We start from the raw sequence: 27589 nt of genomic DNA, 5'->3' as shown, positions 1-27589 counted from the left end.
TGCCCCGAAAAGTCTGCATTCTAGAGGTACATTTTGTGAGTTACACATATTCAAAGCTTCTTCCTAGTCCACACAGGTAGTATTGAGCAGGCCTAAAAGAAATGCCAGAAACTGTTGCTAACTGAATTTTTTTATTCAAGGCTACAGAAGCAAAGGTTTTACAAGACTCAGGATTCCACAATACACAAAGTTGGAACACTCCATTAATGTAATACATCAAGCACCAAAGCTGACAGGATCTGTTCAAGACGTCATTTGGTATGTAAAGAAACCTGTTCTAAGACAACACAGAAGAACCACACAAATGGGCTTCAAACCTATGTCTAAATAAAGAAATATATAGGGGATGTATGAAGGAATGCTTAGGATGGGGTCTAACGAATGCCACATCCAAACCTGATTCCCCACCTGCACACTTGAGTAATGAAAGTTATCCTAGTCCTGTTACCTTGAGTCCTGAATCCCAGACTTTGGAAATTTGGAAGTTTAAGTCTAGATACAGAGAACAGTGCATCAGAGTCAAAAAAGTTAAGTCCTACTTTCAACTTCTGTCCAAGGTCGCTAACACAGAGGTAAAACACAAGTGTGTAGGTGTCAGGGAAATCCTGCTCCTAAATTTTCAGAGAATTGGAGTTTCGGAATTTACCTGGTGTTGCTAACAGCAACTTTATTGGAAATAACATATAGAATTGATCATGTTTCTGAAATAAACTGTAACCAGGGTGCTCCTATAGTATTTTGTCATACAGCATGAAACATTTTGAACCTCAAAACAAGACTATGTTATTCAGAATATTTATTGATAACTGTAAAATAATATGTTATTCAAATATACATGTAGAATTAATAACTTTCAGCACATCTTAATACTGCTAAATGAAATCAAGAACACATTGAGGTGAAAAATTATCTTGGTTATTCAAGTTGGTTTTCTCCTATTTGGATTCTTAGCTGTCTTGATCTAAATCAATAGAGGATGATTTACAAGTGTCACACACTCCAGATAACATTTAATCATGAAAAAAATCTAGTCTGACTTGGGCCTTGCTCAAATGTACCCAGAGACTTCACACGTTACAATTCACAAGATAATGGGAAAAACCTGAATGAGAACAATGTAGTCAGCTGTCAAAGGAGTGTGTGATAAAGTCTCAGCTAAGATCTCAGTAAGGCAATCAAGGTCGCTTCCTACAAGAGCAAGCAAAGAAAGTGAGGGCATTAGGCCTCTCCCATGTACTTTTTGGGGGTGAAGCTCACATTCATCAGTGGTTCAAAACCTCTTCTGTGCCTTCGGTGCTGGAAAAGTACAAGCAGCAGAACAAGCATGGCCAGAGCTATAAGTGCTCCTCCAATTGTGGATCCAACCATGACAGCCCATGCTTGGGTTTCTTCAAGGGAACCTGGAAATATGAAACAACTGAAATGAGGACAGCCCATCATTCAATTTTGCAAGTTACAGGGAAGACACAATGTTTCCTACACGCTGATAATTGTGATTACTTGTGCAGCTTTGTGACCTACCGGCCACAGGCAAAGCTCCTAACACACCACATAACTGAGACACATACCAGAGCTGGAGAAGCTTCCTGCCAGAGGAGTCTAGAGCTGAATTTAAACTTCAACAATTCATACAAATTAAAGTGTTGTGAATGGGAAAGATTAGCACTGACAAAACAAAAAGACCATTCTTTCATCTAATTTGGCCAAAATTATGAATGATTTAAGCAATTCTTTCTATAGTGACATTTCAAGACAGCTGCTTCCAAGCTATTTTGGTCAACAGAAAACCCTCAAATTTTCCTGAAGACCACAAAGCAGCCAATTGTCAAACTTTTAACTAAAAACACTACTTAGTGTGGTACTGCTGACCAGCTCCAGATCGCATCTGCTGATTTTGAACCACTTCTGAAGAACCACTGTCTTCAAAGATAATATTGCTTTTTCCTATAATAACGCTGCTCCATTTGACTGAATTTCTGTGTTTTCATTTATGCTTTCAGAAGCAAAAATTGCCTGCTCTCCTTTTCTGAAGAATTCTACATATACTGAGATGGCAATAATCACGTTTGACAAAACAATCACAAAAAAAAAAAAAAAAACCTCTCAAGAGGACTGCACATATTTAAAAGTTTTTTAGACATATGAGTTAGAGGAGACAGATGGCTAAGGGAAATGTCACACTGACTATAAAAGCAACTAAAAGTCTTGTGCCCCAACCTTCAGTCTTCAAAAAAGTTGAGTACAATCATTCAAAAAATTAGTAAAGTCCCAAAATGAATTGTTTACCTCTTTACCACCTTTCAAGTAAGAATCTGCAATGTATTAATATATGTTTATTTCTAATGTGATTACATAAAGTACAATTAGCAAGTTATTCTTTTAGATGAAAGAGAAGGGTTTGTATATAAAAGCTTTATTGTCTGAACACAGGCCATACAGACAGGGATAGATACCCTCCTTCACAGTGAACTAACAATATTTTTAGGTGTGAGCTGAGAAGCAGCAGAGTCAAAAGCTGCCCGTGTTCCTCTCTGAGTGCCTCATGCCAAAGGGGCATCCACATTTTCAAAGCAGGAGAGGGGGACAGTAGTCCAAAGGGAGGAAAACTTAAACTCCATAAGAGGGGAAGTTTAAATTTCCAGGGGAATTCTGGGAATGCCCCTGAGAAAAGCACTGCAGAAGCAGCTAGCATGCCACCACAAAGTAGGGCTCCCCTGCATGAATGCAGCCTGAGGACAAGGGTTTCAATCTTTTGCAGTCTATAGACCTTTAAACAGTCTCCACAGATTAAAACCACAGATATTTGGTAAGCATTTAGAAGAAATTCCTGCCCACACAGGCTAGATAAGCACCTAGTGCCTCTCAAAGTAATACTGAAGCGGAGAAAGAAACTGCTTAGATTTAATCTTTGGAAAAGGAGCTGAAGCATGATTTTCATGCAGCTCTTACCCTTCTGCCTTTTACAAATATTTTAATATCTTCTTGCAAAATTTGGATTTTGTGCATAAATACTGTGCTTTCTTGCTATTTTGTCTTTGTCTGATTTGTGTCAAAGGTAATTTCAAATGGATAGACAAACCCTAAGACACATCCCAGCTATGGACACGAAAAATCTTTAAAATGGAGGGTTTACAACATAAAACACCCAGGTACATCTCTCCAGGTACCCAAATATTAATGTTGGGTAGTGAGCAGGTGAATAGACTTGTGCATTTTGTGAAAGGTTCCTTATTTTATATATGCCTGTGCCATGGAAAATATGAGCTGTGTCATGACTTGGCCAGGAACAGTGTCCTGGGACATACCTGGCAGGTCAATGGCGTAGGTGTAGCCGAGTTGCTCTGCAGTTTGGAAAAGCTCATCGTTGGTCACCGGAGGGAAAAAAGGGACCATGTTATACAGCCGGTTGTGACCGATGGGGGCCAGCTCCTCAGGCCAAGTGTTGTTAGGGGGCTTGAAACGCTTCATCCACTCATCAAAGATGGCATCAGTAAAGGAGTGAAGGACCTGCAAATCCGGCCATGGGCACGCATGTTTATTAAGCTCTTTCAGAACTCAACCACCTTTAAAACACTCAACAAACGCACAGGAGGAACATAATATAATTTAGATGGGATTTACAGAATGGGAAACCAGAAAAGCTCATGAGAAGACTAAACTCATCTTCTGCGTGGGACATTTTGCTTTACACACTCTTGTTGCTGCTCGTTCACAATAAGATCTTTTTCCAGACAGTTTAACATCAGCTGGCATTGAATGGGCAGGTGAATCTTCTCAGGTGAGGAACCACTGAGCCCATTCCAGTGAATGTGCCTTTCAAATATATGTTAGTCTTTCTCGTCTCTGAACAAGTATGGAAAGTTGCAGGAAATTTGACTCCATCATGCTCATTTTAGAGCACGTGCCACCAACTCCACAGCTCCAGGTGCCCATGAATTTGATCAGGTGAGTTTACAGATCTATAATTGACTAATACAGGAAAGTTGTTTCAGACAACTACTACGAATGTCTGAAACTAATTTCTGATGTACTCATGTTTTTTTAATTACAACCCTGGGAAAAAATTGGAAAATATCCTATAGAAGATAATCTTTTGTACAAAATTACAGTGTACTGAAATGAATTACATTGTGTAAGAAATAAACTAATGCAAGAATTAAAGAATTATTATGGGAACAATCTGGAAAACCACTACGTAAGTGTTTGGACTAATTTCTCAAAAAAAAGATTGAAAACTTAAAGGTAAGAAAGAAATGTATCTACATAATATATAGATATAATATACAAAGAATTTATATATGTAAACACTGTGGTTTAATCTAACAAAGAGGAAAATAAATTGACACAAATTCCTTAGGGGAGAAAGATGTATAAGCAGAGTTGACTACTGGCTTTTTATTTGCACATTGCTATTTGTGCTGCTCGTGGCAGGGCAGCACTACTCTGATGCACCAGTGAAATCCCATTCTTTCTATTTCCCAAGAGACCCTGATATCAGATGGACATTCTTTTAGCCTGTAAATTTTGAAACAAAGAAACAAGCCCCTCAATCTACTGCTTTAAAATAACTAGGCCCACTTTCACCTTACCTTGTTGCTGTTAAATTGTAATATATGCCATTAAATTTAGATACCACCTAATGAAAGGATTCAGGGCAGCATGACTCAGAATAGCAGCTCTTCTCCCTAGAATCTTATTTTATATTTTACAGATTACCCTAAGATATTTTTCCTTTTATTCAACCTTTACGCAGGTGTGGCAGTGTTCAAGAAAAGATAAAGGATTCCTCCTTTTCTATTTAAAGGACTAATTTTTAGGGAATTTGCTTTACTTTTTCTGCAAATCTCTGGTGAGAAAGGTGCCTTTGAGCCACAGTCATGGTCAATCACGCTGGGGGTAAAAGGCATACCACAAAGATGGGATCGTTGGCAGCTGCATGAGGGAGAGCGCTGGTCCCATTCAGGAAAGAGTGAACCAAATTATGAAGGCTCAGCATCGGTGAGTCAAGGGCGCCATCTGGTTTATCAAAGCCCTCCAGTGCATTCCTGTGGATGGGTAAAAGCACCATCAAGTAACCACGTTTAGCTGACAAATGTGCTCGTAAAGAAAACCAGTGACCCAGCCAGCTCTAGAGGAGCTGAAGGACAAACCTGAAACTGAAACTGGAATTGCGGAAAAAGGGGGGCCTGTCAAACTCCTGCAGGGAAAGGCACCTCCTGACATCTTCCACGGTGGGCAGCTGCTCACTGGAGCCCTGGGGCGGCCTCCGCCGCAGCGGCCCTTCAGCAGTCCCGTTGCACAGAGTGACCAGGCGGTTGTAGTCATCCAAACTGAGCATGGAGCAGAGAGAGGCACAAGTCAGAGGAAGGTGATGCCTTGTTTGCTGGCTTTTTCTCACGCAGTATAAAGAGGCCTCAGCTATATATGTGAGAGAGCAGAGGTTTGGGATGGACACCTCCTGTGGCAGCTCAGTTCACCTCCCATGGCCTGGGAGATTAATTTATTGCAGGACTGTCACCATAACATGGCTTTCTGCGGCTCTGCTTTCTCTCTGGACCATCAGTCATTTAGACCAAGGGTTACCAGGTTCATTGTCCACAGAGAGAGGATGCTTTAGAAAAGGAAAGCACAACTCCCATCACGCCTTCTCCCCTTCCAAGGGCTTTGGAAGAAGAGTTTTTGTCAGGCAATGTAAAACAGACTTCAACTTTGAATTGGCAAGCTTTCACTCCTGAGTAAGGACTATTTTTTAACTCAACAAAAAGAGGAAAAAAAATATTGAAATGTGAGCTGTGAGGTTTTCACTTTCCATCCCTCATCCCCTTTAGAAGAAAAGCAATAGCAATGCATTGCATCTTCTTTTTTCAGGGCCTTCAAGAACAACCTGCTCATGCAGGGGTTACCCAGTAACTAATGGGGAGCAAATCCTTTATATCAGGGAGAGAAAGAGGGAAGGAGAAGGAGAAAAACACTGTAACACTTGTGAAACAAACAAAAAAAAATCTGTGCTGTTCAGTGTGAAATGAAACAGCATTTTCAGAAACTTCAGAAATAAACAAAAGCTCTTCTTGTCTTTACCTTGAGAAGGCTGAATTTAGTCACTTCAGTTTTCAAGAAAAAAAACCAACGCCCTATTTATCTTTGAGAAAAAGTAGGGGCAGGACTTAAAGCCAACTGGTGCCCAAAGCTGGAATTTCAAATATCTCTTTCGGTATCCAGAAAAAGAGACTCTTGAAAAACCCTGAGCTTTTGGTACCTCTGTCTGACTAACTGCACACTGCCCTGAGCTGAGAGAAGAATGATGCATGGATAACGTAATCAACAGCATTTTATGTCACAGCACCCCAATCCTGCATCCGAATCCCCTGTCAAAGCCTTGCTCTCACACAAATCAGCACATTCTCACAGGGAGCTGGCAGAAAGCTCCTGGCTGGCTCTGTGTTGTTTTTCATGTGAAATCTCAGATACCTCAAAGTCAATCCCCAAACTGCATTAAATATACCAGGGTTAAGGTCTCATCCAAAACAACATACCAGACTTTTCAGCCTATCTCTAGCTTCCTACATGCCAAAACAGTTTTCTTTTTCTGCTGCTGAGATCAGTTGGGTGTATGTTATAGAGAACCAACACACAGGCATTCCTTTGTTAGAAAGATACTTGCCAACATGGAAACTCTTCAGACTTTTGGCAGCCATAAACTGGCCAAATCAACAAAAATCCTGTACTAGGAGAATCATCTTTAAAAAATACACTTCCATAATACAAGAGAGAAAGTTTACACAGCACCATCTACACATAAACTGGTGGCAATTTCCAGTTTTAAAGAAGATGCCTTGTCTCCTTTCCTGCCACTCCCTCACACTAAGAGAGCAGCGCATGCTGTCAATGCTGAATGACAAGGTTTTGTCCATATGCGAACTTCCCCTGGATATTCTCATACCTGTTACAAACCACTTGCCACTGGGAGAACCTGGAGCTCAGGTTGATCAAGGCTGGGTCCTCTGGCCGTGATGCTCCAAAGAGCTGGTCAGTGCAGATGTCACACTCGTTCCTACCTGTGGCAAAGTTCCAGTACGGCAGCGCAAAGGACTCGTTGCCCATCAGACGCTGCAAGGGACAGAAATGCATTAGCTGGGAATCACCTCCAAAGGAAAGAGAAGGAAAGGGACTCCTTCAAGCTGTTTGACTGGGTAGTTCACTCTATGTGCATTTCATTCTGCATTTCGGCTACCTGCATTTCACAGTGCCGCTCCAACTCCTTCCAAAAGATTGTGGCATTGAATCAGTCTAAGCAAAGACATTGTCACTAGTTCCCCTACTGTGGGACTGCACTTCTTTTGGCCATGTTAGGCTTTCTGCCAACTCAGACACCAGGCAGGAGAGCAGGAGTAGAGATAAATAGAGCCTTAAGCAAGTAAGAGGCTTTGAATGATGTAAGCGGGTAATGGGTAAAATTGTGCATGTGGTTGGCTTTCGTTCCAGAAAACTGGCCCTGGGGAGGAATCAGAACTTGTGTTAATAGGGGAGCACAGTGCATTTGATTGTGCTTGCTTGCCAGATACGATTTCACACAAGCAAGATCCTGCAACTACTTTGATAAGCAACCATTCTCATTAGAGATCTGTAAGGCTGAAATACAGCAACATTTCCAATACAGAAGTCATGCAAATGGAAATGAATCCTTCTGCAACTGACTCTCAGGCATGTTAACATATATTTGTTTAAAAGGCATATTGCTAAATATATGTATGTATTAAATGTATAATATGTCATATTTAGAGCTGGTTTCATTGGAATGGTATCTCCAGTACCAGCCAAGAATATCAGTTACCAAGTTTTACATGAAGGTGTTGCTTCAATCTTATTAATAAATACTATTACTTCACATCTTCTATCCTCTGTTGTGGAGATGAAGGGAAAAAATCTCCATGATAACCTTCAAATCACTGTTCACAGTGAGAAACCATTCAGTCCTCAGCACTCAGAAAGCACTAATTTCACTTAAAATAAACAAAAAAATAAGATCAGTAAGCAAATACACCTCAGACTTTGGGGGGAAATCTATTGTAGGAAGTAGCTTACCCTCGGCTGGCTCAACAAGGTGACAGAGCAAAAGGGAGAAGCTGTGCAAGGAAAAGGAAAGGCTGTTCAGCTAACCTGCAGTTCCCTCTCCAGCCACAGCAAGTGGTACCTATGCCAAGTAACGAAGGCAGGTCCTTGGTGGGAGAAATCAATACCTTTGAAGGGGCGGCCAGGACCTACAAAAGAAAGATAAAATAAGTATTTAGGCTTCAAACGAGGCTGGAGAGAAAGACAGCACCTTCTTTTATTGCCCGGAGAGGAGTTAAACAAGAACCTTCTGCTCTGCATCTTTGAAAAGAGTGCACACATCAGAAGCTACATCACTTACTTGGGACAAGTGAAACAAACTCCTCTGTGGATATTTGCTCCCGTGCTTCTCAAAATTTCACATTCCCTAAAAAGCTGGACATTGTGAAGATTTCTTCCCACTTTAGTGGATTTTGATTTTTAAAAAGCAGTTTAACTTTCTAAAACCCTATCTCCTTGCTAATATGTGCATTATCTCATTCTCTTGCTCCGCTGCAAGATTTAAACATCCATCTATCAAGAGAATGTCAGCATTTTCCATGCCAATAGTAATCTGGAATCCTTTGCCAACTTTCTTCAAATTGTGCTTGTTATTTCTTGTATTGTGCTTTTGCTGGGTGAGTGGTGAGAAGTTTCAAACCACTTAGGGGTTTATCACTGTAGAAAGCTTCAAGCCACATATGCATTTATTTACCACTGCAGCAGCACTAGAAGTTGCCCCTTTCCCTTTCCACATGACTGTCCTGTCCCCTGAAGGACCTTTGCTCTCGCTGGGCCACAGACTGCTTCCTTCAGCCCTGCAAAATGGAACTGTGTCAGAGGGGCAAACTGAATGAAAGCCACTGCAGAGTAGCAGCTGTCCTCCAGCAAGGAGATAGATATGGGCTGTTCAGCTTGCACATGGGAGTGCCAGGTAGAAAAGCCATACTAGTTGGTGCTCCTCCTACGAGAAGTAGGCTTTGGGAAATGGGGCTGGTATAGGTACTTCTGTCTAGAAAAGCAATGAGGACTAGTAATCTGGATTTGGGAGAAAGCATGGGGTTAGATACCCAAACCTCTAACTTAGGCTGGTTTTAAAAGGTGACTGTGGCTAGTCAGGCAAATCCCATTCTTAGTGATCTGGTGAAGGCCACAGAAAGCAGTAGCACTCTGGTCCCAAAAATCTCTGCATGGTCTGCGCCTTCACCACTGCAGAACCTCTTTCCCACTGCCACTGCACCTACCTTGTCCTATGGACTGGGAACATCTTTCTGAAGTCAGTCGCTGCCTGACCACACTTCAGTTCACTCAAGTGAAGACTGTGCATTGCTCCCTGTCAGATTGAAGATGCACCAGAAGTGCAACTGGTGTGCTCCAGCTGCCATGGGGTGGGGGGACCAGACCACAGCAGGTCCAAAGGACATCTCCCTCGATTACTGACGGCCACCAGCTTCTCACCACCAACTGTTTCTCTACAAGTCTCTACATCAACTGCTCTACAACTCTGTGCCTACTACTGGGACTCAGTGCTTGATGAGGCAGCACAGCTGTGTTAAGCACACACCTTCATTCAGCAGTGGTACTTTCACCCTTTTCTTTACCTGCAGAGCCTATTGGAAAAGAAAAGCACTAACCCAATAGCGTGTCTCTGACTGAGTAGTAATGAAGCCAAACAAAGTAGTTATAAATACTACAGTTGGCAATCTGTGGTTCCTCTCCACTTGGACCAAGCAGACTTCTCCAGTGCTGAGTTGCAATGACATAGTCTGGGTGAATGGTTGTCTTGGCACGGTCTAGAGCATCGAAGAACTGCTCTCTCTCCTCTGCTGTCAGGGAGTGGAGGTCCTTCCTGACAACTGCTGGCTTCCTCCTGTTGCATTCGGGGCCGGTCCAGCCAAACTTGCATTCACCACAGTTGTAGCCACTAAAGTTTCCTGGATCAAGAGGGAACAATCAGTCATGATGTTATGAATCAGGGAAAACTAACAGTGAAATGCAGAATTAAGAATTAGTGCTCTTCTTCCCCAGAGATGCAGGTTCCTGGAAAGGACAGCAGCTGAGCAGACTGGCAGCTTTGCCAATTGACTAACCAGAAGGATGGCTGGCCCGATTCCCAGAGCCACAGCAGGGCCAAGAATCACACTCAGCCAGCTGGGGAAGTGCTGGGTAATGGGCTCGATGCCCTGAGGTGCTCAGAGCTCTGCAAAGCCCTCAGGCACGTGAGGACTCTCACTGAACAGAGAGCTGAGCAATTGAGGTTAAGCCGGTGATGAAGTGCTTTGCTCGACTAGCTCTCAAGTACTCCTCTGCTTCAAACCCAAAGCAGGGTCAGTTCATGTGGATCCTTAAGCACAGGAAAAAAATCCCTAAACAAAACAGTTCTCTTAAGGACAAAACTTATGAGAAACTAGTGCCTCTTAACAGTGTATCTGGAGCCCAACACAAACCAGGACAAGCACCAGGGTTGCTGCTGGTCATGCTTTAAGCATTATTAAATAGTGCTGCAATAACAGCCTAAGAAACACTGCACTACTGTCGTTCCCTGCTGGCATCACTCCTAAGGCAAGTAATCAGGTCCGCTCTAGGATATTAGCTCAGACTCTCTGATGAGATGGAAGAGCCCCGGAAAGCAGAGCTTGCCTGAGTGTGGCCTCTTGCACGCTGTGGCAGATAGCTGGCAGCAGCAGAAATGCCCTACTGCAGCTCGCTCCCGGATTCTGGGGGAGACGGGGAACAAGCGGCCATTCCTGCGGTACACACCTGCCCCCTGCCTGTGTGCTGGCAGACTGCAGCAGTGTAGGACAGTGGGCAATGCTGCCGGGGCAGGGGGGAGCAGAACGGCAACCAGGGCTCCTCTGGGATCTCCATGCAGTTCTCAAAAACCTGCACTGACTCCTTAACCCCTCCTTAAGCTCCCCTCCAACTCCCCACACACTCACTCCACAACAACCATGCCAGTTTTTTTCCAAAATGCCACAAAATCTCACTGCTCACCGCACGTATCGGTGCTGCTAGATCCAGGACTAACATGGGGATGAGGAAGAGTCTTATGAAAAGTTCCCAGATGGGCAGATGTCCCTAAGATGTGGGCTTGAGCTTATGACCAGAACAACAACTAATATTAAAGCAAGATTTCAGATTGTTAGGGGCTACAGGGCTTCTTACCAAATTCAAAGACCCCCAAGGTTACAAGGGCTGTTACCAACAAGGCTCTGAAGCTTATGTCTAGCTCTTAGGGTAAGGGCTGCTGAACTGTAAACATCTGTGACAGACTCCTGTGAGACCTGCCAGGATATGAGGATTCACTGTAGAGTTTGGACCAACCGTAGGTTGGTTATTGTTGCTTCAGAGCCCCTGAGATCTCTAAGTTTACATGTTATCATGAAGCTGAGGATCAGTGTTAAGGTTAGGGACCACAAGCATGAAGACTTTAGCAAGGTTTTGGATTATGCACATCGTGATGGCATCCCATGAGGACAATTTCCAGAGGTATGGCTTACGCTTGTCATGATGCAAGTAGAAGCAGCTGGGTTCAGCTGCCATGTTTCAGCTATGAGGGAAGGCACCCAAAGCCAGGGGTCTGCACTGGCTAAAGGGGATGAAGACATACTCCAGAAAAAGCAAGTAGGTTATAGTTATGTGAAACAAAGATGATTGTATGGATGGTATGGATATGGGGGGGGGGGGGGGGGGGGGGGTGGTATGTACATGGAAGATTTATTGGATCACAATATCCTCAGGGTCCCATCAGAACAGCACAATTACTGTTATTGTTTGGTGGACTCCACTATCTGTGTCTTGTTCATTCTTCATGCCTCAGCCTAGCTATCAGGGCCCATCACATACTCCAGCCTGAACTGGCCAGATGACAAAAATTAGGAATATCTTGCAACATTGCCTAATCAGGCCATGTATACTTCTCAAGTTTCAGTCATGGACCATGAACTTCTGGAAAGCATTTGTTGACCCCTCACACTCAGGTACAATCCAATCCTTAAGAGAAGGAGGGAAAAGCAGGAATTAACCATGAAAAAGATCTGTCAACAATGTCTTTTGAGACTGCCAGTTATTCCTTCAGTCATTTAAAGGATCCTTCTACTCACAGTGCTGGATAAGCATCACACTGAAATACAGCACTAACAGAACCAAAGTCAGTGCAGGACCGGGTCTGTGCTGTCTGGGCTGGTATTAGAACAGGACACTCTTGGTCACTTGTTGAGGCTGTGATGGTGCCTATTCCTCTCTCAGGAAGGGCCCTTTGAATCTACGCAGGTCTTGATGCCTGAAATCATTTTACCAGACAATATCTGTATTTTAGGTATACTCTATGCACCTCCTCAGGCTCTGAGAAGAAAGTTGCAAAAGCCTGAAATGATGATTTATCTTCATGGGAAGAAGCTTTTCTCCAACTGTATGTATGTGGAGCCAGGTGGAACAATGACTTCTCACCTGTTTCCCTTGGGCAGGTGCTAATTATATCCAGTTGATGCTCTGCAGGATTTTCTCCTGTAACCACCCTATCTATTAGGGAATTAGAGGTGTCCATTCTTTCCATCACTTCCCCAGTCACTTTTCAATGGGGAATGAGCTGTTACTAAGGGAAGAGGACTGCAGTGGAGACTTGCAGGAGATGATTTCCAGGCAAAGTGGTATTTCACACTGAAGTATTTCTGCTGATTGTGTTGAACATTTTTGTCACATCCTCAGGTCTATTTGGCAATGTTCTATTGCCAGAAACACACAAAACAACAACACTTCAAGATATCAAAACTTGCTTTTTGTCATTATCTTTCAACAGACTCTGTGCATCACAGCACTGCCATTACGCAGCAGCTGAAATGGCAAGAAGCTGATGGAGGTCTGTGGGATTACCCACATTGCAACCAGAAGTTACTGCAGTAATCAGACCCAGCTTTATCATGACCCACCCAAAACACTCTTTCGGCATTTGTTTCTAAAGCACTCTACCAGGCCTCAGATCTGGAAATTATGCATTACTGTTTCCAGAAAGTTCATTTACTGCTGTGTGCACTTCCCACAGGACAGTGTTGTGAAATGGTGGTCTCTTACAGCTTATCTTCCTCGTCTGCTCTGCTGGTGATGGTGAACTTCAATGGTACAGCTCTAGGAGAGCAGGAAAAGTAAGCTCATGATAGCAGTATATAGCACACAGTAGATATTTTCAGTAAGGCAGTTAGACCCTTTCAAGATCCTTTTGCACACAGGAACTATAGGAACATGCAAGGGTTCATGCCTTAGCATTTTTTCACCTTCAGTGACTAACACATAAGAACCCAGTGTACTACCTTCCTGAGGCTATGCCAGGGACAACAGAGATTATTATCATCTCTTGTGGTTTCCAGAGAACATAGTGTGGGAGGTCATTCTGGTACACAGAAGGGAGATCATATCTCTGTTGGATGATCCTGGCTTCTTCCACTGTTTCCAGGAATGTCCATTATACTGACACTGGTCAAAAAAATCATCTGTGTCTTCTCCACTAACCCTTTTGTCTGGAAATGGGATCACATGCTTTGCGAGCTGTCTTTTTCTGTACCTAAACTCAGCAACATTTAAGGTGCTCTTCCTCAGTCAAGTTGGGTGAATCCGGCTGTTTCTGTAGGCACTGTGACCATGCTCTCCCAGTGTGTCAGTCCATGGGCATGGCACTGAGTAAAACACACTTCTTAATGACCTGACACTTGGTATGTGCTCATAAACATCACTGGTGTATGCTAACACCAGTCATCACACACCACTGTAGCTGCTTCTCAAGCCCAGAGGTTGCCTGGGCAACCAAAAAGCTTCTATTAAAAAATAGAGCAAAGTTCATCACATGCCCATATGTAAACCTTAGAAAGTGGAAGCAGAAAAAAAAGAATGATAATTATGTTTAAGTCCTCAGTGAACTCAAACTACGTCATTGTTTAACCACTGTGACAATCTGCACTAGCAACCACATGACAGACTGCAGTGGTTTTTCACAATAGCCTTCTGTACTGTGTTTTTAAAATGCTATACCAGACCTCTATCCCAGCAGTACAACATTATCATTTAGAACTCAAAATAACATTTAGTTCACAAGACTTCTATAACAGTTTTCTTATAAACTAAATTTCGCTATCACTGAAATACTGTTTTATTGTGTAAACAGCTACAAGTCTCGATATTCAAGGTTGGACTCATGTAGCCATCACTTGGTCTAATTCAACACACACACCTTATTCAAAAACAAATTAGCACATTCCCCTTCACACAGTACTGCACACTGTCAGGATCTGTCATCAGGTCATTTCAGTTTAAGAATTTATATATATTGAATAATATCAGGTGCACCCAAACCAATTGCAGAACACATTCAATAAATTCAAAACTGAAATTAGACGAGAACTAAAAACTCTTTGCTACCTTCCAACTACATTCATGCCATAACCCCGTATTTTTTTACAGAGATGATATTTTTGCTGCAACCAACATGTTGAGTGAAATGTGCAGCATCCTGACAACAGACTTGCAGTTGCTGATTGACCATGGCCCTTGGCACAAAAAGTGGGAAGCAAAGCTGGATCTTTCTTTTGTTCTAATCTTGTTCTATTTGTCCTTAGTTAAAGAAAAACTAATGCATATTATCTGCTGAAGCCTCGAAATGGAAAAAAAAATTATCTGATCCCATTATAGCCATTTATCCATATTTGTGTTTGGGATTTTCTTTCTTCTTTTTGGTTTGTCTGGTTGTTGTGAGGGGGGTGGGGGAGTAGTGGTTTCCATAAATATTCAGGACCCAGACCTGGATAGATACCATATAGCCATTAGCTATGTGACACATTCAGTTGGCACCGTCTAACCAAATTATCAGCCACATGGTAGTTGGAGTTCCCATAGCTTATCATTCACACAATTTCTAAACTATAAATTAAACAGTGCCAAGATGGAACATGACTGTTTATCTTGTTAAAGTGCTAGAAAGAGCCTTGGTGGGGTTGGAGTTTGCACAATACAGGAACCATTCCAAACAGGCAGTTTGCACATAACATTCACTTGGAAAACAGGACACCTTAATAGCAGAGATGTGTACTGTTCCATGTCCCTTTGAATGAGCATGTTTAAATTACGTTACCATATGTTACCTACCATTATGTTACACAGTTAGCATAACTCTGGATGCCTAATAAATACTACACGTCACACCACTTACAGCTGGTGTGCAGACAACCAACCAGTGTATTAAACTGAGTGGAAAAACAAACCACAAAAAACCCGAATAGACACGGAGCCACGATCACCAGCACTGTAAAAGCATCAGATCTAATGCAGATCCCACACGGCTGTGAACTTCTTCGCATTCTCCCAGAAATGGTTTTGCATACAGCATCAAGCAGAGTACAGCCCAGGAAAACTTTCTGAAAGTCATGCTTAAGGATGCCTTTCACTTACTGTTTTATCACTGGTATATTTATATTTTAAAAACTGCAAAGAGAGAGAGGAATCCAAGGGATTTAAAGAGGGGAGCAGCCAGCTCAGAAGTAAGGCTGAAGGAAAGGACACTACCTTCTGCTCATGTAACTTGGGATCCTGTCCTGCAAACATCAAATCCCAGTGCTTATCTCTACTTGGACAAGCAAATTAACGTCTGCCTATGCAGACCATGTCTGTCTCCACTGCTCTTCAATTTATTCCCAGGTTTTAATGCTCTAATTAACTGCGTAAATATTGGTGTATGTCCATGTGCTTCAGTGTTCTTCTGACCCAGGATCTGTGTCTGTTTGTGATACCTGACTTAAGTTTTGGAGGTATATAAGAACCTTTGAGATAAAAAAAAGTGCATCCATTTTTTTTATTTTTTGCAAACCATCTGGAAAAGTCCTTTCACACAAGCATTTGAAATACAGTCAAAGGAAGAGATAAAAACTGATGTATACTCTAAAGCCTATTGTTATTATTTTGAGGAGTTTCGGCAACACCACATATTCATTTAAGTCATCTGCCACTACCTCTCTGTTTCCAGTTGATAACTGCACTGGAAAATTTAACCTCTTTGGCTGAAGCTCTCTGCAGTGCTGCCTTCTCAGATTGGTCCAGGCTTTTTTGGTAGTGAGAGCCAAGGATATTTTAGACAAAACAGTTCAGCTTGTTCTAAGAATCAGGCTGAAGGAAAGCAGTTTATTCTTCCCATGTTAGAAAATTCAAACAACTTGATGTTTTCAACAAGAAATCCCAGGCTTCATTTGAAATTTGCCTAGGAAGAGACTTCAGTGGCTGGAACATGCCTTTTGCCCGACTAGTGGTACCATCTCCTGCCAGCCCTGCACAGGAGTCTGGGCTGAGGGTGTAGTTCCTGCTCATTTTAACCCCCCTTCAGCCAGGGCTGTTGCTGATCCTGATACCTTATCCTGCCCTGAGCTCACCTTCCTGCTCACTGCCTCCTGCCAGCATTAGTGAAGTGGTCTCATCAGAACCTTTTCCCTTTGGCCAGGTTAACCTTCAAGCACATCTGCTCCCAGATCCATTTCACCTCCAGCATGCAAACTCAGGAGCCTATGTAAAGTCACAGTGAGAAGGAGTAGCTGGAGATGAGGAGGAAAAGCGTGGGATGGCCTCTTTGGTGGTTGTACAGACACATTTTGGATCAATGTAAGAGGTAGATTTAGTTAACAAACCTGGGAAATGCCCTGGCCTGACATCGGGAGACTTGCAGTGCACAGGGCTATGCCATGCTGCAAACTGCTAGTCCATGAGGAAAGAATCTTCAAACAATGCACACCGATCCAGGTTCACTGCACCTGTGATTAGATTAGCAGTGACAGAGGTTTGAAAGCAGCACTGAAAGGTCCAGAACCCTGCGAAGAAAGGGGATCACTGGCTACAAGGACAACTCCACAGGCAAAGAGGAAAACATAAAAGCTCATGTGAGAGAAAACACTTCTTCAACCCTGCTGCTCTGAAAAAGTACTAATAGTATTGTCAATATGGACGAATTTTCAGGAAAATGGTAATATTTGAAGCCTCCTTTGTGTCTTACACCACCAGGAATGTCTCTGGCCTTTGGAGCAAGGTTAGTAGACCCCTCCATCCCCATACCCTCCCCCCAGCACCCATCTCACCTGTGCACCGACAGCTGTGGTTGAAGAACTTGAGGGGCCATCGTTCCCGGTCATCCACATTTTTGAGAGTGTAGGGGCCACTCCAGGGCTGAGTGTCTGCCTGCACACCCTCGCACTGTCCCCTGCCCTGCAGGGACCCGCAGATATTGCCTGGCTCTGTCCCCAAGGGCGGGCAGCAGCGTTTCAGGCGAAGGGCTTCCACTGTCATGCAGACACGGGGAAACTGTGCCTGCACCTGTGGGGGACAGCAGCAGCTTAGGTAGCCCAGCCCAGCCCAGAAGAGCCACCTCAGGGCTCCCATTACAGCTGGGTGTAGGCTCTGCCTCCCGGCTGAACCTGAGTGAGAAGAGCAGGGAGATCTCTACTGTGGGACAGCCTGGCCTCACCACGGCTCCATGCCCCGGCCAACCAGGATAATAACTCTTGTTGCTGAGGATGCTGGTGTTGGGTGTTTGTTTAATCCCGGCCTCTAATTGCCTTGAATGCAGTTCAAAAGACGGGTGCTTTGACTCTGTGGTGCCTGCCCACCAGCCACGGCTTTGAGCAGGGTTTATATAGAGGTTGGGAGAAGCCCTCATTAGGGGGATTAGCACAGCACAAATCCTCGTGTTTTGCACATGACATCAAGGGCAGAAAAGATGCCAGTGTGAAAGCAAGTTCTGCAGGGTCTTGCAGCTTGTCAGGAGAGTGAATGCCTCAGATTTATTTCTGCAAGTCTTTTATGAGCTTTGAGAAATTGATGGTCTTGTTTTAGCTGAGGTGGCTGGAGAAATACGTTTATTCTTTTAATCAAAACCCTGTAAACAGATAATAAATAGAAGAGGAAACCTCTTCTCTTTTAGTTCATTCACTGCAAGATAATACTTCCATTAAAGCAGTAGCAGTGGAAACTAACTGGAAGTGCAGAGGATAGAGGTGCATCATTAACAAAAATTAATAAATGTGGTAGTATAAATTTGGGATGGAGATTCCACCTGCCAACTGCTGAACTTCAGTGCTTGCACTGAAAACATCTGAATGGCAAGTGAAGAAAGGTTTCCTTCCTAATAGCCCTATTGCATGCAAAATAAATTATTTACCTGTTTTAAAGAGTGAACGGTCCTTATTTGCTCTCAAATCCTTTCCCCATCATTACATCAGAGGTTATTGTAGAGCTGGTCTGGCTGTTAGACTTTCAGAACTGTCACAGCTGAGCATTTATTACCCACCTGGCAGGAGACAGTCTATGAGATTGATCCACACACCAGACATGCACATAAGTGGTTCTGTTCAGTACACTGACAAAAATATCCTTAAATAGCTCCTAGTATGTAGCAGTTCTTGCCCTAAATGCAACTCCTAGAGCAATAAATTTAATAAACAAAAATAAAATCATGATAAGTGGTTCTGTGAGTCTGAAGCAATAGCTATTAGTTCAGGTCCACCATACTAAATAAAAACTGGCAACCCCCCCACTTCACTGAAAGCTTTCATTACCTTCCCCCTCCACAGAGCTAAACAACAGCTCTGTTGTTTAGCCATTTTTATAAGCATGTATCATGAAAAAAAAGCCATGGTTGTGTCTGTGCTATTCAATATGGATGTTCAACCTCACCATTCTGCCACAAGAAGTTTTTGATCTATGCAGCAAATTATTGCCATCATGTAGCTAAAGAGTTCATCCACACTGTGGATGGACACTGTCATCAGCACTTCTAGGTTCTCAGATCTTTATATCAAAAACTTACTCTTTGACAAACTGAAATATTATTCTACCTCATTTATGGAGGCATAAAGCGAATTAGCAGTACCATGTATTCTGAAAAGGGTTTCAACTCACCTCACTTTGGATTCAATTTACCTGGAATTGGCTTTTGTCTGCTGCTCTTGACACAACATGTGAAAAAGAAAGAAAGTGTGAATAGGTACTGGAAAAACATGTTGAAGAAGCTCAGGAGTTACGAATGGAAGCACTGGCTCAAAAACCATCTGAACAACATTCCTCCCCATCCTACTCAGCACCCAAATACATCTCTCTGGTGTGTGAAGGATCTGTCTTTGAATCTGTGTTAGACAATGTCTTGTACCAAAGACATTGGTTACCCACATTATCCATATACTATCTGAAAGCAATTAAAGTGAACACTCACTTATCAGCATCACTGAAATTAAATCAAAACATACAGATAGGATTCAGCTTACCAATCAAACCCCTGAACTGATGGGTCTATACAAAAATAGAAATATGCATCCAAGCAGCCATTTTAGTCAAAGATGGCTCAATTCAGACACTGATAGGAAGGTTCCTACCTATATGAGACAGAAAGAGTAAGGACAGAAAAAGGTGAGGTACTGAGGCAGTCAAGATAAGGTAAGACAAGAAAATGGGCTTCTAATGTAGGACATGAGGAAGGAGAAATCTGCTGTTTTCAGAGAAGCTGGAGTGTGGAGAAAAGGAATAGCAGGTAGAGGATGACATGGAAATTACTTAGTGTGCAGGGGAAAGAGAACTGTGAGTAGAAGAGTGGCACACGTGTAGCTTTTATTATGACTACTTCCCTCCATCACAACTATGTAATTTTGCAAAACTGGGAGCACACTATAGCATGCAGTCCTGGCATAGATGTAGCACTAGTCTCTGGTCCTCAGTAATGCATTAGCATTTTAGGAGTGCCTTCCCTGGCTGAGGGGGGGGCACTCAGACAAATGGAAAAAAGGACAGACATCCCACATCCTGGCGTCACTGCATCGCCAACAATGGTGGTTCTCTGCTGCTGCATGACACACCATGAGGAATACACTGAACAAAACTACAAAAAGACAGTTGTCTTTCAATCAGTCATCGGGAAACCAGCAAGCACTGTCTGTTCCTTAGTACACCACTACTGAGAAGTTCCTCCATTTTTCCCACGCAATCACACTTAAATAAAGGAGCTGTTGTTGGGGCTGCACAGAATCAGCACTATATCAGTTTGCAAATTAGCATCCTGAATGGCTTTCTATTTACTACAGAGTTTTACTACATCTTGAAAAATGAGTAGTGCTGTGTGTTGGTACTACTGCCCTGAACTATAAAAGGAAGACTTTTCAGGCAGCAAATCTGAGCACTTGAGCCATGCCAATGATCCAAACTGTGATTGCACTGCCTTATCCACACGCACTGGGCTTGCATGCCACAGTTTGGCAGACAGGGAGCTACAGGGGTGGCTTCTGTGAGAAGCTTCTAGAAACTTCCCCCATGTCCAAAAGAGCCAATGCCAGATGGCTCCAAGATGGCCAAGGCCAAGCCCATCAGCGAAGGTGGTAGCACTTTGGGGATAACAGATTTAAAAGGGGGAAAGAAATTACTGCATAAAAGCAACTGCAGACGGAGGGAGGAGTGAAAATATGTGAGAGGAACAGCCCTGCAGACACCAAGGAGAAGAAGGAGGGGGAGGAGATGCTTCAGGTACAAGAGCTGAGATTCCCCTGCAGCCCCTGGTGAGGCAGCTGTGCCCCTGCAGCCCATGGAGGTCTACAGGGGACCAGAGACCCACCTGCAGCCTGGGGAGAACTCCACACCAGAGCAGGTGGATGCCCAAAGTGGGCTGTGACCCTTTGGGAAGCAGGCTCCTGGCAGGATCTGTGGAGAGAGGAGCCTCTGCTTTAGCAGGCTTGCTGGCAGGATCTGTGACCCTGCAGGGACCCACACTGGAGTAGTCTGTTCCTGCATGACTGCATCTGTGGGAAGGACTCATACTGGAGAAATTCATGGAGGATTATCTCCTGTGGGAGGCACCGCAGGCAGAAGCAGGGGCAGACTGTGAGGAATCCTTCCCTGAGGAGGAAGGAACAGAAGAGACAAGATAGACTGACCACATCCTCCATTCACTGTTCCCCTGCACTGCTGGTAGGGAGAAGGAAGAGAAAATGGGAGTGATGTTAAGCCCGGGAAAGGGAGAGATATGAGGGGAAGGTGTTTTCAAGAATTTATTTTTCATTACCCCACTCTGATTTGACTGGTAATAAGTTATACTAATTTCCCTGAGTCTGTTGTGCCCATGATAGTAATTGGTGAATGATCTGTCCCTGCCCTTATCTCAACCCACAAGCCTTTCTCTATACTCTGTCTCCCCTATCCAGCTGAGGAGGGCATAACAGAGTGGCTTTGGTGGGTATCTGCCATCCAGCCAGGGTCAACCCACCACACCACACATCTGAGCTACTGGGTCAGGCTACCACACCTGAAACTGTGTTCAATTTTTAATTACAGTAGTTAGGATTTATGCTGAAAGTACAGGAAAACAGTATTTCAGCAACCTTGCAGTCTGGATTCATGTACAGGGTCACCCCCAACAGAAAACTTCTCAGCCTGTCATCAAAGGCTGGCAAAGAAATATATCCATATGCCAACACATTTTTGGGATAAGTACATTCACATATTTTTGTGGCAAGAGAGGAAATAAAGAATGCTCGAAGGTACAGAAAAAGAAATCATTAAACACAATTCACATAAGTAATACAGAATTCCTGACTAGTAAGTAGGCAGCAAGTTCACATTTTTTGTCAATGACACTATTGTTTCTCAGGCTCCTTCTACTGTACTCAAGCACCAATTAGTATCAAGCCAGAAAAGTATTTAGCCTGTGGAATTTTGGAAAGAATTTTGGTCAAAATAAAACATTCTACATATAAACTTGTGTGAAAACCAGTATATCAACAGAAAGAATAAATAAATTACATGATAATTCATAATGACTTAAGAGATAATAAGAAGAAAGACAATTTTACAAGGAAACCTGCAGCAGAGGCTTTCAGACACCTATGTGTGTTCTACATTTCCTGAATCTCCTAGCAAATTTATGTCCTTGGAATCTCTCAACACAAGCTACTGCCGTGTCACCACCTTACCCTTTGTCTCCCTGTTCTGGGAGAATGAGGACAACATCTGGGAATGTCAGAGCAGCTCTGAAGATCTCATGATCCTGCTGCTGCACAGAAATCCTCTTCATATGAACAGTCTCATCATCTCCTGGCTTCTCATATTTAAATTATTTATCCAGTCCTTTTCTAATGCATGGAATTATTTTCCTGAAAATCAATTTATATGCTACAACATGTTCACATATTGTTAGAATAGAAGAGCAACTCAGAGAAGAACAATCTGCTCAGGTCCCATGGAAAATACACCAGATGAATGCAGCCAGGAATTAAACCTAAGTTAAAGACAGTTTCACAGTCTTCCATGAGTTTTCTTTCCTCAATAACCACAAGGCTGCTGTACCCTATCAGTCTGGATGCTAGATACTCAGCCTTTCCTTGTGTCACCAATTTCACATGTCATCTTTTTGTGGATTTACCTGTAGGTCTCGAAGTGACAGAGAATGAAATTTATCTCACCTGATGTTAAACATCTCTTGATTACTGAAATCTACACTTAACCAGTCACCCAGGGTTTCCTTTGTAGGATACTCTCTTAATGGAGAGAAATAGCTAGGTTTAGGGTGCAATTCACTTGGCCTGCTTTCTGTACTCACATTAGGAGTGGATGAACTGCACCACACAAGGCCTAAACTCAGTTTATTTATTTCTTGTAAAGGGAGCCTTGGTTTCAGTGGTAGGTACCCAATATGCATGAGAGGTCTACATTTAGACAGATGAATCCTCCTGGATTCTTCATGGATTCCTCACTGGGCCCTGTGGTCTGGCTGCACTTGCTTCCTAGAAGTCTGGAGCTGACTGCAGTGGGAATTACTTAAAGACACACATTTCCAAAGCTCCGAATTTGCTAGCACTTTGCTTCTCCCCTCCCCAAGGACACATGCTAGCTGAAGCATGTACTCTGCACAGCTTGCAAAGGAAGGGCTTACACTCTTACAGTGCTCTGGTAACACACATGCCTGCGTCAGCTCTCCCAGATCTTTCCACAGCCTTAAATAAACATTATTTGCAGACACATTTTTACACTTTTAAGTCAGGTGTTGCCTTACTGTGGTTTTACGCATTTCTGTCTGAGACAATAATTGAGCACGTCCACTTCTTTTGTAAGGTCTTTCTTTCGTCCTACTTACTCATTCAAGATGTCTGAGAAACTTCTTTGGTGATCATGATAGAGTATCATCATTTGGTTTATGAGACTCAGAACTCTGTCACTTTCTAACTAAACAAGCCAAGCACACTTTTTCCAGTGTCCATATTATGCAGGGACATGGATATAAGCTTAAACAAGTTATAATTTAGATAAACACAATGCTGACTGGCAGATTAAACTGCTGCTGTGGTAACCACCTACCCAAAGACATCTTTATCTTCAGAATTATCTCATCATCTTCTAGCCCAGGCTTACAATAAAGGCAGATTTAGAATATAAAGTATGATTCACTTAAGGAAGCCAGAATCTGGAAGGTAAGACAACTAAATCTCAGTTACCCTGACATTCACCAATACTCTACAAAGGGAAAGAAGCACCTCCAGGGAACAACACACCCCATTCTCAGACAGACCTTGCATCTTGGCAATGACTTCTGTCCTAATTTCTCTGCCTTGATCATAAAAGGAGGTGAGGGTGACTAGTTTGAATTCAGACAGACACTGAAATTCTAAATATCTCTGAAATCCAATGAATATCACTAAATGGCTGTGGTAGGGGAGGATCTGATCTACATAGAGTAGATTTATGTCAGTTTACAAAATGTGAAGTGAAATAGGTAGCATAGAGTCTCTCATCTCATCAATTCAGCTGGCAACAAGTTGTCCCTGTCACAGGGGAAGAAATATGAAGAAGGAAATTCAGATCTGGCTCCGTACCACATTAAAAAAAAATCTGAAAGATATGACAAGCACAGTATTTGAAATAATATCAGAAATTATAGAGTCATAGTATAGTTTTGGTTGGAACCTTACATTCAGCTTTCCAGAGCCTGTTCCAGAAGACATTCTTCTCTCACATTTTTTACTCAAAATACTAATGCTACTACTTACCCCAATAGAAAATATTAAATGGAACAAAATATATTCATCCCTCATGATATGTAGTCTAAATTCCAAGACCATTGTTGGACAAAGTAATGAATGCTCCCTTGCTATAAGCAAGAGGATGTACACACATTCAAACAAAAAACATAATGTTTCCCCTGAGGTTCACTGAGGAATAAAGATAGAATTGATGACCATAGCAGGACTGAAGACTAAGGTTTCACTTAACTGCCCCAAATTTGCCTTAACTGTACCATAACTGTACCATAGTTCTACATTACAATGGAATATGAGTCCTATGTTCCTAGAAAAGCATAAAGTAGGAACTCTGGAATATATCACTGGGAAAAAAAAAAAAATTTAAAAAAGGAGGAGGGGGGGAAAAACGACCACAACGCAAAACTTCCAAGGAACAGGATCAGAAAAGGCCTCCTTAAATGAGGTTCCTGAGCTGAACTCAAACAGGATAAAGCTCTCCTAAACATCCCACTCGCAGGGGGGGCAGGGGAAATAAAAGACTTGAATACAAATTATTGGATTGTAGAAATGCATCATCAGCTGAAAATTTTTGTTGCCTTTTTAACTGCATTTGTTTCCCAAAAAATTGAAAAACACCATTCTAGTTCTTCTACAGGATCAGAAACCAAATACACTATAACTAAGATTTGTTATTAAAACACAAAAAAACCCTAAATGTGACTCCCGAGTCATGTTTTCTAAACCCCTTGTATCTGTCACACTATGTGACTAAATGAGATTTACCAGATGTCCATAAACAGTGAGGGAGACAAAGTCAGAAACCTTTCAGTCAAGAGACAGAAACAAATCTTTTCTATCAAACAAACCCAATTTTTAATCCAAAGAGAAGGAAATTTTACTGCTGAGAGGTAGAAAAGACAGAAACACATATCAAGTGCAGAAATTCCTTCCGAGACAAGGAGGAGACTTTTTAAATCGAGTAGATGTGCAACTTACGGGACATGGAGAAAAAGGAGGAGCATTTCACACGAGGAACACCTGAACTTGAGCCTATGGAAAACACCAGGCACAGCAACTTTGTCCCACCTATGTCAGAAACTCCAAATAGAGGTATTTCGCAGCAAAGCTTTAAGCTTCATTATTTGACATGTTCTGTGACTGCAAGTTCTTGCAGCCTGCAGCAGAGCTAGGATGTGGGGTACACCTCTCTCTGATCCTCTCCTTCTGCCCCAGTTTTCATTCACTTTAAACAGGAGCCAAGGATGGCCATGGAAAAAGCGTGTGGACCAAATCCACCAGATTTTGAATCTTTGCATAAGGCTGAAAACACATTGTAAGATTTTGTTTTCCTCTGAGTCCCTGTGAGGTATCAACTTCAGTATTTGATGGACATTTAAAAAAGCATATGCAACTATATCTGTAGCAGCAGAGAAGCTTCCAGCTGCAGAGAAGGAACTTTGTGACTAAATATAAATGCTTAGTTAGACAGCCTGTATTTGCGTCCTAGCAGGGGGTTTCCTCTTTAGGGAAGAAGCTGATAGAAAAATAAATGGAAATGTTTGCTGGCAAGAAGAGCCCTAGAGTGCAGCAAAAAAAGATTGTGTAAAGAAGGTACAGCTGAATGAAGAAATAACTGAATATTCTCTGACAAGCAATAAAGCAGCAACACTTGAGGCTTTTTCACAGAACCTGCCAAACCACATTAGAAATCTGCATCAAGCCTGCAAAATCAAACAGACAGAAGTTTAAAAATTCCAGAATTGAGGTTATCTCTTAATTGTATCCTCTTCTTCCACATAAGACTTCAGGTTTTACTCAGTGTATGCAATCTAAATCCCACACCAAACAAAAAAAAAGATATTTTCTTCTCAGTGTCCCCATGGCTATCATCTTTAGTATTTTGGTGCTCCACAAAATTTCTGTTTAACATCACAAAAGCTCTGAGAACGGGTTTACTATTACAGGTAATATTATCTTTACCTTTAAAACAGAAATTTCAGACATTACCACAGCACATATTTGTCATAGATCCATGTGCCTGAGTACTCCTGCTAAAAATCAGACACGTTGAGGGGGTGAGGGTGACTCACTCTTTTCCTGCCCCTCAAGGAACTCAGAGGCAGGGGGGACCAAACCTCCAGAGCAGCACTGGGGGGTATAGCCAGACCACTGCATAAAAGCAGTCTTGGGGCCACACCCAGGCCCCCCAGCTGAGCAGCACCTGCTGGCCACTGTCTCCACTGTGTCCAGCTCTTCCCTCCATAGCAAACGACCTTGGGAAAAGCTGTCTCTCAGGGTGCCACTGCACAAGCCAAGCAGAGAGTCAAAGATCCAGCATCCAAGCTTGCACCATGACTCTTTTATTCAGCAGTGGGGAAAAGGCCAAAAAGTAAGCACCCATTCTCTTTTTTTTCCTTCTTTGATCACATATCTGCAGGAAATTAATACCTCCCTAATTCATCCCCAAAGCACCATAGAAGTCTTTGATGAATAATTGAACACTTTTTGCAAAAAAATTAAAGTATTTTTGATATCACACACTCAGAGGAGTTGTAAGTGATCATTTTAACATTTCCTTCTGTTCCTGAGTACTCAAGTGTGCAGTCTTAATGTTATTTCAAAACCTTAAAAAATCTTTAGGAAAAATAGTAATATTAGCAGTTATACTACCCCTTATCTGTCTTATTAGTAGGGATCTAAGTACCACTACCCTTGCTTTGTACTAAAAGGATGTTTGTCTGTAGTGAGTGTTCCTCGTACTGGACAAGTAATTCAAATCAATGCTTGATGTGATGCTGTGCTTAGAAAAGGACCAGTAACACCTTTTCATGCATAGATGAAAGATGCTGAACAGAGAAGTAAGGAGATGCTTTACTGCTGCAGTAGTGACACCAATACTGAAAGTCTTTTTTCCGTGTATTGTTCTGGTGTCAGTGTATTAAAAAGGTTACCAAAAAAATTACCCGAAAGCAGGAGAATCTGTCTTAAAGAATCAAAGAATTTAATTTCTTTAGCTTACTGAAACAAAGCTGGGTGCTGACTTGGCAGTTTTGTGACTACCAAATGCCAGGTACGAAGATCTCTGATCTAACAGAGAAAAGGTTTAACAGAGGGCAGGGCCAGATTAAAGTATATATTTGAAAAAATTGCAACAAATTACCAAAGACAACTAATGAACTCTCTGCCTCTTCATGTGTTCAAATCAAAACCAGACGCCCTCCTTAAAAATACGCTTCAGAAAAACCAAATTATTTTTCTCAACTTACAAGTAAAGAAAGGAACAGGAGGAAGCAGATGAAGGGCAAAGACTAGGTGACATTAATTACCAGATCTCCTGGCCTCGAAGCTATTCCTTCAGCTTTCTGTGAAATAAAGTAGTTTCAGCCATCTATTGACAGTAGAGGAATAGTGAGGTCCGGGAAATTTTGAACTGCGGTCCAGATTTCGGCAAGAAGCAACCACTAACCCTTCTGTCCTTGTCCCCGTCC

At 42.5% G+C, this 27589-nt stretch overlaps 1 protein-coding gene across 10 annotated transcripts; it reads right to left on the bottom strand.

The window, feature by feature from the left end:
- Positions 1–121: 121 nt before the first annotated feature.
- Positions 122–27589, bottom strand: DCT (dopachrome tautomerase). Of its 10 annotated transcripts, XM_069008431.1 has the most exons (12): positions 27428–27589; positions 20705–20790; positions 19009–19049; positions 18269–18397; positions 17190–17986; positions 9723–10022; positions 8158–8258; positions 6941–7107; positions 5151–5330; positions 4910–5045; positions 3306–3507; positions 122–1400 (listed from the first exon to the last, which is right to left on the bottom strand). In XM_069008431.1, the coding sequence occupies exons 5-12, from the start codon at positions 17488–17490 to the stop codon at positions 1219–1221; spliced, it is 1569 nt and encodes a 522-aa protein (XP_068864532.1). In that variant the 5' UTR covers positions 17491–17986; positions 18269–18397; positions 19009–19049; positions 20705–20790; positions 27428–27589; the 3' UTR covers positions 122–1218. The 10 variants fall into 10 exon arrangements, with proteins under 10 accessions (XP_068864532.1, XP_068864506.1, XP_068864515.1 ...); XM_069008405.1 differs by having other exon boundaries at positions 19009–20790; XM_069008414.1 differs by having other exon boundaries at positions 18269–19054.

Source organism: Aphelocoma coerulescens, chromosome 1 (assembly GCF_041296385.1).
Source record: "Aphelocoma coerulescens isolate FSJ_1873_10779 chromosome 1, UR_Acoe_1.0, whole genome shotgun sequence".
Taxonomy (NCBI): Eukaryota; Metazoa; Chordata; class Aves; order Passeriformes; family Corvidae; genus Aphelocoma; species Aphelocoma coerulescens.
Note: the sequence above shows the minus strand (reverse complement) of the source record. Positions and strands in the feature narration are given on the sequence as shown.